The following is a 16,704-nucleotide window of genomic DNA, read 5'->3' on the forward strand; positions in this document are numbered from 1 at the left end:
CGAAGGTACCAAGTCTGTAAGGTAGAGTGACAATTGTCCAGCTGTGCACGTTTACACTTATTCATTTAGCTGATGTTTTCCCCAAAGCGACTTACACTGTTGAGATACTTTCTGCTTTTTACCCATTTATACAGCTGGGTAATTTTACTGGATCAATGTGGGATAAGTGCTTTGCTCAAGGGTACTACAGCTGGAGGTGGGGATCGAACCTGTGACCTTTGGGTCCAAAGGCAGTAACTCTAACCACTACTTGTAGGCAGGGATATCACTGTAAGTAGCTTAGTGTACAAACTTATTGTTTTTGTGTCAGCTGAATAAATTTTTTTTTAAATCACAAAAATGTGTACGATACAAGTGATAGCCCTGATTTTTAGGAAATGATCATTTTCTTAGAATAGTCATTAGCATATGTTATTACAATATTATACTTATAATACAGTAATTATTTTCCACCTAATTAATAACAGGGAAATCCTTAATATTAATTCCTGGCACTTTGATGAGTGTGTTGCACTGGAAATGGTGACTAAAAGCGGGATCTGCTATTTACTCGTTCGGTACAGTGTACATTGTAAAGTAAACGTTAATGGTGTGTTTCTGGCTTTGCTTTGGAGCCGCCGCCGGGGCCCACCGATACGGATCATCCGTTCTCGGACACAAACGGCTGAATAATTCGCAGCGCTTCGGTGCACGCGTTCGGAGTACATACTCCATAACCGCAGTCAGCACTTTTACGCCATCTTCACCCCCCCCCGCATTTAGAGTAACCATCGTTTCCACGGTAACTGCTAATTTCTTGTGCGGTAAAGGGCAAGGTTTACAGACAGAGGTGGCTTGATGAAACAACAGTGAGATGGATGTGCTTTAGTGTGGGGAGAGAGAGAGAGAGAGAGAAAGAGAGAGAGAGGTACGGCTCTATCTCCATAACACATCAGCGGCCGCCGTTCCGCCCGAGTCCAGTTCCAAACGCAAAATCACAGTCCCATTTGTCTCGGCCGCTGACACTGGAGGCCGAGGAGTCCGTTTCGCTGCAGGTAACCCGAACGTACGGCGCAGATGTGCGTTTGATCTCAGCTATGGTTGCCATAGCAATACCATCCTCTGCATCACTCCCGCTGCAAGTCACCGTCTTCGGAAGATTAAAGCTGACCGTGTTTTTCAAAAGACGACCGGCTGTGAATAAGCAAAGGAAAAACAAAAGCGCCAGTGTCCCTCGACTGAAGTGACTAGCACGCGTGGCTGTTGTATTAACGGTATATATGATAAAGAAAAACGGGAAGCAGTTTTATACCCATCCCATGTACATGTGAAAAACTGGTGTTTTTTTCCATTCTCTGCTGTGGAGAGTGGCTGTATTTCGCATCAATATTTACAGCACTAATCAAAATTAAAGCAGTCTTGGAACACGACGCGGGCTCTTTGCTGCCAAGGAACAGCTTGCCCAGGACTGAAATGCCCTTAACAAAATATGCATGAGAAGGAACAAGCTGTACAGCTTGGGAAGAAAAGAGCATCCCCAGAGTAGGGCTGTATTCCCGGCAGATTTTTATTTTTTTTTTCGGGATTCTTGTTAGGCGCCCGTCGTCTCGGCCTGAGGGCGAATCCTTCACATCGGAGACCGTAAGCAAGGCAGAAGAGTTCCAGGCCCCTGCGCTGGAGGTGAGGCGGCGTGTCCTGCAACGCACTAGTGCAACGCGTATGTCTGGTGCGGGGAGCTGCGGCGGCGGCCCGCCGCTGGTTCTGCCCGTCCGTTTTGGCCACCGGCTCAAGCCGAGGAAATGGACACCGGGAATAACAGCTGAAGAAGAGACTCGAGACCCAAAACTTGACCATTAATGACACGGATCTCTTACAGCTTCAATTTGAGTTTCAAGGCAATCCCTGCTGTTGTACCCTAGAGCAAATGCTTTCAGGTGGTGCGCAGACACCCTAGTGCTTCGAGCTGCGGCCTTGCAACGGAAGTCCGTGGGTTCGAGTCCCTGCTCCTGCTCTAATACATAGGAGCAGAGTGTTTTACCATGAACTGGTCCGGTAAAAACGAGCCATTTCATTAGTTGCTTATTGCACAAAGCTAACATTCATAGATGGCTCGGTGAAAGGCATCGGCTTAATAATTAATAAAAACCGACTCACCCCTCCAATGAAACCGTCTATATAAATAAACGTCTAAAGTATTTATATATACAGGACACACATATATGTATGTATGTTTTATATTATATATATATATATATATATATATACATACAAGGGGGTGCGGTGGCGCAGTGGGTTGGACCACAGTCCTGCTCTCCGGAGGGTCTGGGGTTCGAGTCCCGCTTGGGGTGCCTTGCGACAGACTGGCGTCCCGTCCTGGGTGTGTCCCCTCCAGCCCTACGCCCTGTGTTGCCGGGTAGGCTCCGGTTCCCCGTGACCCCGTATGGGACAAGCGGTTCTGAAAGTGTGTGTGTGTGTGTGTGTGTGTGTGTGTATACATATACATGTATGTATCATATACATATATAGATACATGCACACACACTGTATAACTGCATAGTAATATTAATTCTATAGCACATTTGCCTATGTTTTTTGACTAAAATATGTTTTGTTTTTAAAATATCTACAGCTTGTGCATCAGCCGCAGCAAGTGTTTTTATTTTATGAAAATTAAGTTGTGATGTTCACACCGGGCACAGACGTGTAACATGTAGGAAGCAGGAGCGCTGAATTTTGGCAGCCCCCAGGCCGCCCGTTAGGCACGTTTTCTCTCCGTTCTTCTTTTGTTTGAACTTGCGGTGACGTGACACGCGGTGTCTTTTTCATCTCGCGGTTAGCCTCGAGTCATCGCAACAAAACGTTATCTAAATACTTCTTCTAACTTGTTTTCCATTAAGGCCCAACAGGAGCTAATGGGGTGTGATGCACTGTATAAACATCAGGGAAATGGTGGGTAGCGAACGGCGCTGTTGGCGATATCCTGCACAGCTACGAACAACGTGTTCGCTTCATCACGTTTTTTATGCTTTTCCTGAGAAATAAACTTTTTTTCGTAGTTGGAGGTGGTTTGCCAGTGCAGCGGCTGTATTTATGGTACACCTGAAAAGTATGAGTCCACCTGGGTAAAACACCGTTATGGGACAAACTGGGCAGAAAATCTATACGCTGTGCCCCTCCCACCCATGACAGCAGCCCAGTAGGTCAATGCTGGGGGTGGAGGACAGTCTACTGCTCTTCCAAACCTTCATTTTAACTCTATTTCAACATGGGAACAGAAGGAATTGCTTTTTTACTTTTATTTATTTAGCAGATGCTTTTGTCCAAAGCAACTTCCAGCAAACTCTATGTAGTGTTATCAGCCCATACACCTTATTCACCAAGGTAACTTACACTGCTAGATACACTACTTACAAGGGGTCACTCATCCATACATCAGTGGAACACACACACTCTCTGTGTCACTCACACACTATGGATGAAGCTGAACAGAATGTCTTTGGAGTGTGGGAGGAAACCAGAGCACCCATAGGGGGCCCCACACCGACACAGAGAGAACATGCAGACTCCACACAGACTGAGCAGGGATCGAACCCACGTCCCCTCACACCACCCCTGTGAGACAGCAGCACTACTCGCTGTGCCACCGTGCCGCCTTCTTATTTTACTTAACGCAGAAAATGCCGGAACTGATCCCCAGCAAGAAAGAGAAACTCAGTATAGCGCAAAAAGACAAATACATACACACACAGGTAAATAAAGTACAAGGGCAAAAGATTATATTATTCAGTAAGACTGTGATCTAGTACTGTCTAAGAGGTTCCAGAAAGGTGAAAAAATGTCCCATAATTTGTAAGAGTTATGATGCAGGTCAAATGTTAACTTTTGCATTTATTCATGTAGCTGACTCCTTTCTCATAATTTTTTATCTGTTTATGCGGCTGGATATTTTTTACCTGAGCTATTCCGGGTATGTACCTCGGTCAAAGGTACGACAGAAGGAGCTGGGTTTCGAACCTCTAACTCCAACAGCAGCGCTAACTACTAGTGGAAGTAGGTTAGAGACTTGAGTCAACCACATAGTGGTGGAGGGTCCATAACAAGAAGATATATTTTCTTGCCAAATATCTCAGAATTATCAACATAATAGTAACATATTCTTCATGTCTTATATCATCTTAATATATTATTTTATATCTTTGTATCATGTGGGGCAGCTGTTATAGTACTGGTTAAAGCTACTGCCTTTGGACCCAAAGGTTACAGGTTTGAGGGGGTGTGTTGGTACAGTGGGTTGGACTGGGTCCTGCTCTCTGGGGGATCTGGGGTTCAAGTCCCACTTGGGGTGCCTTGCAACAGGCTGGCATCCTGTCCTGGGTGTGTTCCCTCCCTCTCTCCCTCTCCAGCCTTAGGCCCTGTGTTGCCAGGTGAGCCTCTGGCTCCCTGCAACCCCCATATGGGACAGGCGGTTTCGGATGATGTGCGCGTGATGTGGGTTGCAGGTTTGATTCCCCCCTCTGGTTATGGCATCCTTGAGCAAGGTACTTACCCTCAATTGCTCCAGTAGAATTTCCCAGCTGTATCAATGAAGAAATTATTGTAAGCAACTTAACACTATAAGTCCCTTTGGAAGAAAAACATCAGCTAAATGAATAAATGTGAATGTCCTAATAAAAAAAATTTAGTTTGTGATTTGACAATTGCATAGAAGACATAGCAAAGGAATGACAGGAACACCCTGCAAGTGTAGCGCTCTGCTGAAGAAGGCCGGGTGGAAGTCCGACACACGCGCTGAATTTGTGTGCAGCGTACGCTTATGCGGTTGCCGTCGGCGACAGCGTTCACGTTTATTTACTTAGCAGACACTTTTCTCCAAAGCGACTTCCAATGAACTCCATGTAGAATGAAAGAACACCTGTTACAGGTCTTCTCAAATACTTTGGTGTTATTGTCACACGTAAAAATACCTTTTATTTTGTTTTTTTTTTTTTTTTTTTAAATTAATTTTAGGTTGCTTGGTTGCATAAGTGCATTTAGTAGCAATGTCTTCCTCAGTTTCCTTCAGCGACTCCCCAGATTCATAGTGTGAGTTGATAAGAAATGGCAAGAAAAATCTCCCCCGTTTGGACAAAATGTTAGCTCTATCAGTACTAATAATAATAATTATAATAATAATAAAAATTAATTCCCCGTGACACGGTAAAGGCCGTCAAATTCCTCATCTTGCATTCATAATTTTATCGTTTGTCGAACTCCCTTTTCTTTTATACCAATATGTGAGTGTGTGCTGAGGGATACCTTCTGTTTGATATTGCTGTGCACGATTGGCTGTTTTTTCATTCTGGATATGAAAGCGAACGTCACATCAAGCTGAGACTCTCTTCTCTGTCACAAGGGCGTCTCTAGGACCCCAAACCCTTAATCGTTTTTATGAAAGCGCTGTTACATCCAGCTGATCCCGTCGCCCCGCGCGCTCGGCGTTGTCAAGGCCCGCCGTGGCGAAGGCAGCGCTCTCGCTGGGGGGTCTCTTAAGCTCTCCTGTCACGTACCACCTGTAGTACCGCGTCTTACCGTGTCCCGTTACGACGTCTCCCTTCAAATCGAATCGTTTCGTCAGCTCGTGCCGCCTACTGCGCTCCGGCACCCGCCCTTTGCTTTAATCCCGTGCTTTATACGTGTCCGTAGAATCGCGGCACTTTTTTCTTTGTTCTCAACGCCGAGGATCCGTTTTGTGAGATGGCTCTTAGATATCGTGTCGGAGGACTAATGAGGGCGTCTGAAGTTGGTTCTCGAGTCCGCGAGCAATAAAGCGTCGCTTCAGCGCACATGTAGGGGGAAAAGACGACTGAGAACGAGAAGAGACTTCAGGAAGTATAATTGCATAAAGCAGAGCAGAACTTGTCAAAGCTCATCGGATTCCGCCCTCCAAGAAACTGCTTTAATGACTTTTTTTTACGGGAAAATCGGACCTCCGAGGTCCAGCATGGTATAAAAAGGCGGAATTCTTCCAAGTGCAGTTCTTTTGACGTGTTTATATGTACAGTCGTGTTTATGAATATATATAGCATTGGCGTGTCTAGGCTGGGCGGCCAACTCTTCCTGGCCCCTTTGGGTTTTTCTTTTTTGAATATTTCTCCCCCTCCCTTACGCTTGTTTTAAATGCTCTGTTACTGCTGCTCACTGTCGCATGTCACAGTTTTTTTCTTTGCCTATACAGTGATCCCCAACTTACGATGGTTCGACTTACGATTTTTTCGACTTTACGATGGTGAGCTGGCGACAGACATTCAGTAGAAACCGTACTTCGAATTTTAAATTTTGATTTTTTTTCCCGGGCAAGCGATATGCGGAGTGATACTCTCTCACGATACCGGGCAGCGACAGCGATCCCCATCTCCCAGTCGGTCACACGGAGGTGTGTATTAAATGCATTTTCGACTTACGATATTTTCGACTTGCGGTGGGTTTCGCGCAACGTAACCCCGTCGTAAATCGGGGATCACCTGTAATTTTCCATTGAGCGCTCCTGAAATGAACTGAAATCCCAATTTCTGTGCGCGCGACACACTTCGTCTCACGTGCACCTGCCCGTTCGGGAGTGCACCCATAGTACGGAGGTGAACCGCTGAACGAGATTTCATAGCTTATACCGCAAGTGTCGCTCACCGTCTTAACTTCTCTTCCAGTGTAGAGATCCTGGAATAGCGAGCAGAACATCTCATGAGAATAGAGACATTTATAATGAACGGAATGAGAGCTTGGGACAGCAGGTGGCGTAGCGGTTAGAGCTGTTGCCTTCCTGGGTTCAGATCCCCATTCCTCCTGTAGGACCATTGATCAAGGTGCTTTTCTTGTTAAATTACGCTGCTGTATAGATGTCAGTGGCTTAGTGCACAGACCCGACACTTAGTCACTCAGGGTGTAAGCAGTCGTACGAATGAACGTAACATTTAAGGTTTTGGCGTTCGTGCAGGAAGCTGAATTTGTTCCTATTAAGGGTGTGGATCCATCCATCCATCCATCCCGCTGATCTGAGCCGCTCTTCCTGACATGTGTCCCCCTGTTTTCATGTGTTCGCGACCCCCTGCGATTCCCTGCCCGCGAGTCTGCTGCTGCTGACGTCCCCGTAGATCCCGATTCCTTCCGTTTCCTGGATTCCTGTAGCTGAAGCATGTCCTTCTCTGTCTCTTTGCCTGTCTTTCCCTCGGTCCTCGTCCCCCCTCGTTCTCCTGCCGTCGCTCCGCCTGTGATCCCGGCCGCCGTTGCTGACAGTGACTTTGCGTCCAAAATGAAAAACAGGCAGATGGGCATGTCCGGGGCCAACATGACCAAGAGCACCAGCGTGGGCGGGGACATGTGCAGCCTGGAGAGGCCCGACGGCAGCCAGTCGGACACCGCAGCCGGCACGGTAGGCACCGGGGACAAGAAGCGCCGCCCCAGCATCGGTGCCAAAATGGTGGCCATAGTGGGGCTGTCGCGGAAGAGCCGCAGCGCGTCCCAGCTCAGCCAAACAGGTAGGGGCTGACCTCCACCTCTCCCGAAGCCCCTCCCCCCTTCTGAGCTCCGCCCCCTCCCCTTACAAGCTCCACCTCTGCCGCACCTCTCATCCTTCTAAGCTCCGCCTCTCCTGTGCCCCACCCTCTTTCTGAGCACCGCCTCCCCATGCTCCTCCCCCCTTCCTCTCAGCGCCTTCTTCACGACCCGGGACTTTAACTTGAACCTTTTCGCTCAAGGGCTGCTTAGGACCTTCAACCTTGGCTGGACAGCAGAACCAGATGGTTGATGCACCATCTCACAGCTTTTCTCTTCTTTTCAGAAACTGGCATCCCTTGTTCGTACCTCCAGGAGATGGAACTCGGTTTTCACGTCTCCTTCCCTTAGTGCCCTTTGAATATGTAAAAATCACGATGACAACGTTTCCTTTGTAGGAACTGATATGAAGTTCACAAGGCTGCTGGCGTCCGAAACCGAAGTCCGTCACGGCTCCAGGATGTGATGCTTTCCGTTTTTTTTTTTCTCCTTCTGTTTTATGTTCTTGTATATTTTGATTAATCCAGTCATTTCTGCCATCATTAATAGACCAGTAGTATCGATCTCAGAACTTTTTTATTGTTCGTTTAATAATGCATTTATGGGTTGACAGATTAATCTGTTCCTGAACAAATTACTGTACAAGGTGGTGGAAAAATCTGAATTTTGTGTTCACTACCCCAGCCATCTACTGCTTTATACTGGTTTAATTCAGTATAAATGGGCTGCCGTCCAGCAGAGAATACTTTCCTTTTTTAATCCAGCTCTAAAGGACAGCGCAGACTAAACATGAGGCTGCTCAGAAAAAAATGTGCTCGAATTTGATTACCAGTGTCACATCCTAGAAGGTGCATTAATTTTTGTCGCAAGATTTCCAAGGGGTGAAGCAGTGCTGCTGCGCATCTCAGTTTTTATTAAAAGATGGTCCTTTATGAGCTTTATACAATATGGAATTTTTCCCAACTATGTTCAGGTGTTTGATGGTAATCTGTATAGTGCACAATTGATTTAAATTAATTTGAAAACATTTTTTTCGATTTTAATTTTACATTTTAAATTTAAATTATTCTTTGTCCTATTATTATGCACGTGAATGGGTTTCAAAAACAAGGCGCTGTTCCAGTGTTCAGCACATCTAAATGACACCCTTTTTAATTGTAATTGCTGGTTCATAATTTTATTGCCTTTTGGAAAATTTCCACGAGTATCAATGTATGGTATGATTTTTTTTTTTCCAGTTTGGGAGTTCATAAAATAGCACAGTCCTTGTTATAAAAAAATTGTACTTTCTCCTGCTTTGGTGGTTCAGTGTGAAGCTTTTTTTTTTGACGTTCTGAAGAACTGCTTAGGCTGGATGAAAAGCCCCTTTTCTATTGTGCAGAAGTAAATTGATTTTCCTCCCGTCCGGAGATGTCTTTCTCAACCGGTTCTGTTGATTGTTAGCTTTGGGCCCAATAAGGGCTGCCTTTGTGGGCTTTTAAATGTGATTGGAAATGAGCTGTGTCTCTGCCGTCACCGCTGAAGGTGGCCATCCGGACTTGAATGGAGGATCGCTGAGAGAACACCCTGTGCATACTAGGCCCTGTTTTACCCAGCATGCACCTCTCCCACCTGGCTTATGCTCACCCGTGATGTTCACGCCACGTCTCCTGATTGCGAATCACAACGTGTTGGTCGTTTCTCGTCGATGTAATGCGATTGCATGACGATGGTTTGCTGCATGGGTGGCCCAGTAGGTAGCGCTGGTGCCGCACAGCTCCTTGACTTTGGGTTCGAATCTGAATCATTCTGGGTGGGGTTTTCCTGTTGTCCCTGTGTTTGTGTGGGTTTCCTCCCACAATCCAAAGAAGTGTGGTTCAGGCTCACTGCTGACCCCGAACCGTGTGAGTGAGTGAGTGAGTGAGTGAGTGAGTGTGAATGAGTGAGATGGACTGCTGTTCTGTTTAGGTTTTACCCTGCCTCATGCCATATGCTTCCCGAATAGGCTCTGCTCCTGCACTGGACAAGAAGTTATTCATGATGAGTGCAGTTACATGTTGCAGCTCTTTTTTGAGCCATTGCCTGGTCAATTCACAGTCCAACAAAGGTTTCATTTATTTTGTAAGTGTTTCCTGTTTCACTTATGGGGCGACACTTACAGCGGTGAATGTGCCCTACGCATGCCTTGACCAAAAGCATCCCTTTCACTGACTTTGTGGATGAGTAACGTGAACGAGAAAAACACGTCTGCAGGTGAATATGAAAATTGAAGATCTCCAAAGTGCTTTCCTGAGCCCGCAGCAGGCTGAATTACCCCGGTATTTATTATAGTACAGTGCTTCCAATAAACAAACGAGTGCATTGGCAGCCGGTTAGTATGGTACCGTGATTTACTTATTCATGTGTCTGCTCATCTTTAGAGCACAAATACAATATACGGAGCAGTGCTTCTGGCATATGGCTGGAGATTTTCATATTTTGATTATCATTCCATATTATATGCGTAGTTATTGTGGTATCGCTGCTGTATTTTCTCTGCACATATGGTGAGCGATGGATTATTTTGGTGCTGATTTTCATCACTTATTAGATTTCACAAAACAGTCGGACAACTTTGTTCATATTCACTTTCTTCCCAGATGTCGGTGAAAACTGCTACTTGAAAGTAGCGTATTAATAATGAACATTTAAAAACTTAGGCGGTTTTGATGATATTATTTCAGGCTTTTATTTTCAGTTTTTGTTGATTTGCTTTTAAAAAATTCCCCGTCACCCAGAGATAAAATGTACGCAAATGTCAAGTCGCTCTGTGAAGTGAAAGTGGGCCATCCGCTGGTTGCGTTCGAAGCAGATGAAGCTTGCTCAGGTCGAACCCGCTCTGCATCTTCTTGAAGACCCACGAACAGCGCAAATCCCGAACGGGGGATGAATATTTTACAGAGCATTTTAATGCAAGACCGCGGGACCGCGGGTCTGCATTGGAAACGCCCGTCCTGGTTGTGCACCGATCGTGAGTCGGCCAAGTTCTCTGCCGTAGGATCGGGGATGGAGGCGCGCGCCCTGGCCTACTTCGCCGGCCCCCACCTGGAGGAGCCACGAACCGGCTCTGCAAAGATGCGCTTGCGAGGGGTTGGGGGGGGGGTCACGCCGGGCCGTTTCTCCAGGGTGCGCTGATGGGACAGCGCATCTTCAGTGGCGGTACGGCGCCTGAGCCCATGGACCCTGGGGCGGCGGGCCTCGCGGACAGGAAGTGGGACGGGCGGCGGACGAGCGAGGGGGCGGGCCGCGTGAGCGCTCCTCACGTGCAGCCTGTCCAGACTCTCCCGTCCTGCTCCCTCCCTTCTTCAAACCCCGGCAATTTCATCTCAGGCGTGATGTGCGCCGTGGCCATTAAAACACAAGGCAGCGAGAGCAGAGCATATTTTATTGATTTTTTTTTCATCCACCCATAAACCCGGGTTATTAAAATCATAGCAGCTCTCATAACAAAACGAGAGGCTGAGGTTTATGCTTTAAAATGTTCGCAAGCAGAGAGGATGACCGAGCTTGTTATCGGCACCCAGTTTTTATTTATTGTATTTTTCCTGCAAAAATAAAGAGTTTAATTAAGAAACAGTGTATCGTTGGGGTGGGGTGGGGGGGGGGGGTGATCTCCTTATTCCTTGAACACTGGTGTCATTAATCCTGATTTCCATCCGTCCTCGGTCAGCGTTGGCGAAAGCCAGCTGCACTGGTGGCCTTGGGAGGATCATCAGCCAGACATTAATCACGACCAAACCGAAACGCTGGGCTGATTTATAACGTTTCACGTCCCTTCTAAAAATGACTGTCAAAAACACCGCCGAACCCCTCCCCAACCCCCTCGTTTTCCAAGACCAGCAGAACCTGCGCACGGAAAAAAAAGATGCTGAATCATCATATCGTTTATAAAAACGCGCGATCCTCACACAAAAGTGTGATAGTCAGTTCCTTCCTTTATTAAATAATAATTCATATTTCAGCGTACCAGCTTTTAAAAGGTGAGATCTACTTTTCTCTGTTTTCAAACTGCAGCATTATGCAGTTGTGGTTCCATTGCTTTTGCTTCTGTAAGAAATTTTGATTCGGAAAATGCACAAAGTATCCTCAATAAGTCAATAATACGCGGTGCAGTGTATTATCACAAATAATTTAACGATCAGCGCTTTCCAGAAGTCAGTAACTGTCGGTATTGGGCAGAATATTAAATCACTGATTTCTTGTAAGTGATAAGGTAATAATACACTGGCGTATCATATGTTGTAGCTCAGATGACAAATCTCAATATGAAGCATCAAACAGTGTAACAATGTTGCACAATGACTGGTACTCTACAAGTGGGTGGGTCTACAACCAGAGGGGTTCCTGCTGTTGTACCCTTAAGGGTAGTAATTCACCTAAATTTGTACAGTACAATCTCCAGCTGTATAAATGAGTGAAACTTTAATTTGCTTTTGGACAACAAGGTGTTTGCTAATGTGCACATTGTGATGAATCAGCTTGCCAGCTCTGGGACTGAAATGTGATGCGATGGATGATATCCCAGAATGCTTTGTGGTGGGACTGCGTTTCCCTACACTTTCCCTGTGCTATGTAGTTAATTGGTGATACTGGATGTTTAAGCACAACATGTTTGTTTTTTTTAAAGACCATATTTGTAATTTAAAGTGCGTGGGCCACAAAGTGGCTCCACAGGTGGCACCATTGTCTCACTGAGCCTGCGCTCTGTGTGCGTGTCTATTTATATTATTTGTTGTGTATTTATATTTATATCGATAAAAGTGGAGGACAAAGGGCAGATGTTGGTCTGATGGATCCTATATTCTAACACAGCGAATGAACACGTCGAATGTGATGTTTTCAGTAAGGTGTTCTTCATCATGAGTTGTAGTGGTCAACAATGTTAGTCTGCATTTTCCATGTTCTTCATCATCGGTCCTCTCTACTGCCCCTAGTGGCCGCAGTAACATCTAAAGCATTGACATTCGCTTATATCGCTTATATCGCTTATATCGTAGATATCGTTGATATTCTGGTAAAGTTTTATGCAGCTGCATCGGTGCATATGGTGAAAGTAACAAACTTACTGTACTTAAGAATCACACGTCTGCAACTATGTGTCTTTCTCCTGATGTAATGAACACATTTTACTTTCTATGAGATGTACGTCGCTTTAGGGAAAAGCATCTGCTAAATGAATACACACACACACATTTTCAGAACCGCTTGTCCCATACGTAAATGTAAATTTAAAGCACATCGGCTCTGAACGAAACTCGCCACGAGTCCACGGTGGGAGAGCGTGAAGGCTCGGTGCCGACTCGTTGCACTTCCAATAGCAGCAGGTTCATCATTCTGCTGCCAGTATGCCTCTCAACAGCAATGATGATAAAGTCGATCGCTTCACTTATGAAAAAGGTCAGTTATTGCACATGAGAACCTTAAGTGGGACCGAGAACGTGAGATCGTGCCGCCGATGCCGTCGATGGCTCGTCACTCTGCACGTGGTTTCGCCTGCGTCTCCATAACGGTCACAGTCTAAGTCAAAATCTCCAAATTGTTCGAGGACTCGAAGTGCACCCCCCGCAGCTGCTCTGCCAATTACGGCATTGGATGGCATTGGATGCTGCCCAGAATGTTGGAAATGATCTTCTGTTACTCTGCCAGGCGGAAGAGCATGGCCTGTAGGGCGGTGAACTCATGTAAAGTGTTTACTCTGTTGTTAGATCAGCATCTGGAAGACCTTAAACAACAGTTTTCATGGCCTGCGACCAAGCTGGAGCGCTACATTGTGGGGTGTCCATCCTGCAGGGCAACTTTATTAGGGGATGGTCTTATACCTGCTTTCTGTACTCCTGGAATGGAATGTCTGTCCTGTCCACCTTCATGACAAAGATGCAGCATATGGGCAATGCAGAGACTTAAGAATTGACACCATCGGTGCGTTTCTGCACTGGATCCCCATCCCAGCCTTAACCCAGTTTACACCGAGGTGCAGAGAACACCGATTAAGATCAGATATTGCAGGACCACATACAGAAGCGTATGTCCCGATCTTCTTCGCAGCTCTTCCGGGGGCCAGCTGCGCGAAGGCAGTGCTGCATTGCAGGTGATCACGCCCCCGGCAGCATGTGAAAAATCCCTGCTGCAGTGCTCCGTCTCGGGCTTTTAACCGTGGGCTCCCGCAGCGGAGAGCTGGGAGAGGACAATGGAGCGAGGGCCCTCCCGTTTCCACCCACACCCTCTTTTTAAAAGCATCTTCTGATCGTTCCGAGATCTGTTCCTCTGCACGTGGTGCTGAACCACAGATGTTAATTAATTTATTTAATATTTTAGAAGTAAATGAGTCAGTATGACAGCCGTGGTGATGCTCTTAACTGGACTGTGCACGGAACACACTCACGTGTCCTCGGTTGCAGGGGTCATGTACTAGGTTTCAAGACAAGGGGAGACGGGGACATATATGAAGTGTGTTTGCAGAACCTCAGGTACCCTTTGCAGTGTGTACTTGCCAGGAGACTATAATTCATTAAATGTGCAAAGTTTCGGTCTGTCGACCTTCAAATTTAATAAATTATTGTCTGCATGCAGCTGGGCATCGTACGCAAGACTCTGTCCTCGTTCGCTTCCGTGTTTTTCTCCCGCTCACCTATTCATGCAGGTATACGGATGCTCTATTGTAACAACTCGCCGGTGGGAATCGCGGTAATTGCGCAGTAATCTCGTAGCGGTACAAGTGGGACTGTGGATGATTGTCGAGAGGCTCTTTGTTGTCAATATCTGTGCTCATGCCTTCTCGAAACATGGCACGTGAGTCTGAAACTGAGCAGCTACGCTAAGCACCGTGACCCGCCAGGTTTGGCTTAAGAGTGCCGGGGAGAATATTTTCTTGCGCGTCTTTTTCTTCTCGAACCTGCATCGAAAATCTCTTCTTTCAATCCACCTTCGAGTGTTTTTGGTTAAAAAAAAAAAAAAAAAAGGTCAATAAAACAATAAAAGATCATAATTGTCGCTATGAATTTTTTTTGTTTTTAATTCATTATGGAGGTTTCCTGTTGCAAAAAGAAATCCACTTCACGTATCTTTGATAGGTTCAGGATGTTTTAGAAACGGGGGTCTCTAGCTGACCGTTGTAGCTGACCTTACGTTTTGTCGCCCGCCGCTGCTTTGTTTGCTGCGTAAGAGCAACTCTTTGTGTCCTGATGGCTGCTTGCGCACTTCCCGTCCTTCGCGCTGCCACCCCCGGCCCCGTTCTTTTCCTCCCGCCCACTCCTCCAGGTGCTCGAACCCACTCGTGCGGATGCAGACCTTCGCTTTGCCGTTTTTTTCGAGGCCGCGACTCGGAGCTCTCCGCGGTTCGAGTGCGGCACCGCCATCCGTCTTCCCCGCCCGGGCCCGACTCATCCTCTCCTCTAATTAGTCTCGGAGGGGCCCCGGCCCACGGCCCCAGGTGCGGGACGGGTGGACGCGTGCCTGACGCACTGGGACCGTCAGGGTCGAGGAACGTGCCGGCCGTCCGTGGCTCGCCGTTGCCGGGCTCCCTGATGGAAATTATGCACTGACCTACATTTTACTCCCCATCACTTCTCCGGTTTGCTTGGAAAGTGTTCGAGTCGCCGCCCTTCCGTCCTCACGTGTTCGCTTTGCTCGGTTCCTTGGCTACTTCGCTCTTCGCTCTTCTCTTTGACTGCTATGGAAATGAGGCCTTAATATATTAGCAGTCTTAGACTGAAACTAGTGTGGCCTTGTTCTTTCGAACGAGGACGTGAAGGTCTGCTACAAACCTTGACGTACATTTTTTTTCTGTTTAGGTGGATAATTTACTATTCATTTTCTGTCATTATTATTTATTCTTTTTTAATTGAAGAGACATTGTAACCCATCAGGTGTGTTGGGTTCCAGGAGTGACCGGGGCCTGGACAGTAGTGCCTGGGCTTTTCTTACTTTTATTACCATGTGTTTGTTACTTTTTTTATTTGTGGCCCTAACCTTAACCCTATACTCGTATTTATTGTGTTGCCTTACAGTAGTCTATTGGCCGCACCTGGTGCTCACTGTTTCTTTAAACAGACCCCCTCAGGTGCGGCTGTCAGTCTGGGAAAATGAGCATGGCGAAGCTGGAGCCTGCAACGATGGTATCTGTAAATCCATGGGAGGGAATGATTTACACTAAGTGTTTGGTATGATAAGGGCGTGGTGGCCGGGTCCCGCTCTCTGGTGGGTCTGGGGTTCGACCTCTGCTTGGGGTGCCTTGCGATGGATTGGCGTCCTGTCCTGAGTGTGTCCCCTCCCGCTCCAGCCTTGCGCCCTGTGTTGCCGGGTTAGGCTCTGGTTCGCCGCGACCCGTTCAGAACAAGCAGTTGTTGATGTTGGTTGTTCTGGTATGAAGTGTGTTCTGCATCAGTAAAGCAGTCCAAAGGGCCAGGGCTGTGGAGTCAGTTCACAAAATCTTCGACTCCAGTGACCCAATATTTGCTTCCGACTCCACAGCGCTTCGCAGAAGTTGCACGTTATTTTGGGGTCGACTTATCGGGCGAATGTAGGCCTAAACCTGTATTACACCTCTGATTTTTGGGGGTCGACTTAGAGCCGGATCAACTTATACGTCAGCATGTACGATACATTTAGTCAGAGTCGGTACATTTTTACCATCTCCGACTCCAGTAACCCAATAATTGCTTCCGACTCCGACTCCACAGCACTGCGAAGGACCGCAGCAAATTGAACACAATACGAGAGATTTGGATCGTAGCTCAAAAAATAACGATTCCTCTGACTCAGAGACTCATCAGGCATAAAACATTAAGCCGCAGTAACTGCTGTTTTAATTCCTGAGGGGACGAAGCCATCTGATTCAAAAAGCCAACTAATCTTCCTTTAAACACATTAAGCGGCTTTACATATTAGCTTCATCACCGATCGCAAATGCTAATGTCATCATGGAATGTATGTGTTACAATGTGACTGTGCAGCCTGAGTCATGATTATTTATAGGACAGTTTGTGCTTCATTGGTATTTGGCTGAACATGTACACCTTCATATTTGCACTTTATGTGCCTTCGTGTGTGTGTGATTCACAACAAATGCCTGGGTTTGGTTTTACAATATCTGGGTTTTAAGCCTAATCCTACCTAACCTCCTATAAGGTCTTCCTAACTCAAGGCATTGTTTAATCTACAAGTACACTTTTGTAGCAAGAG

The 16,704-nt window shown here is 46.6% G+C and overlaps 1 protein-coding gene across 4 annotated transcripts in view; it reads left to right on the top strand.

Annotated features, from left to right (window-relative positions):
* Positions 1-16,704, top strand: part of rims2a (regulating synaptic membrane exocytosis 2a) — a 182,905-nt gene that overhangs the window by 152,150 nt on the left and 14,051 nt on the right. For 3 of the 4 annotated variants that reach the window (XM_029259821.1, XM_018763027.2, XM_018763028.2), the window contains one exon: positions 7,249-7,490. In XM_029259821.1, the coding sequence (XP_029115654.1) occupies positions 7,249-7,490 (242 nt within the window). Of the gene's footprint in view, positions 1-1,637; positions 1,660-7,248; positions 7,491-16,704 lie in introns of those variants that run through there. The other variant, XM_018763029.1, reaches the window with a different exon arrangement.

Source organism: Scleropages formosus, chromosome 18 (genome assembly GCF_900964775.1).
Source record: "Scleropages formosus chromosome 18, fSclFor1.1, whole genome shotgun sequence".
NCBI classification, from domain to species: Eukaryota; Metazoa; Chordata; class Actinopteri; order Osteoglossiformes; family Osteoglossidae; genus Scleropages; species Scleropages formosus.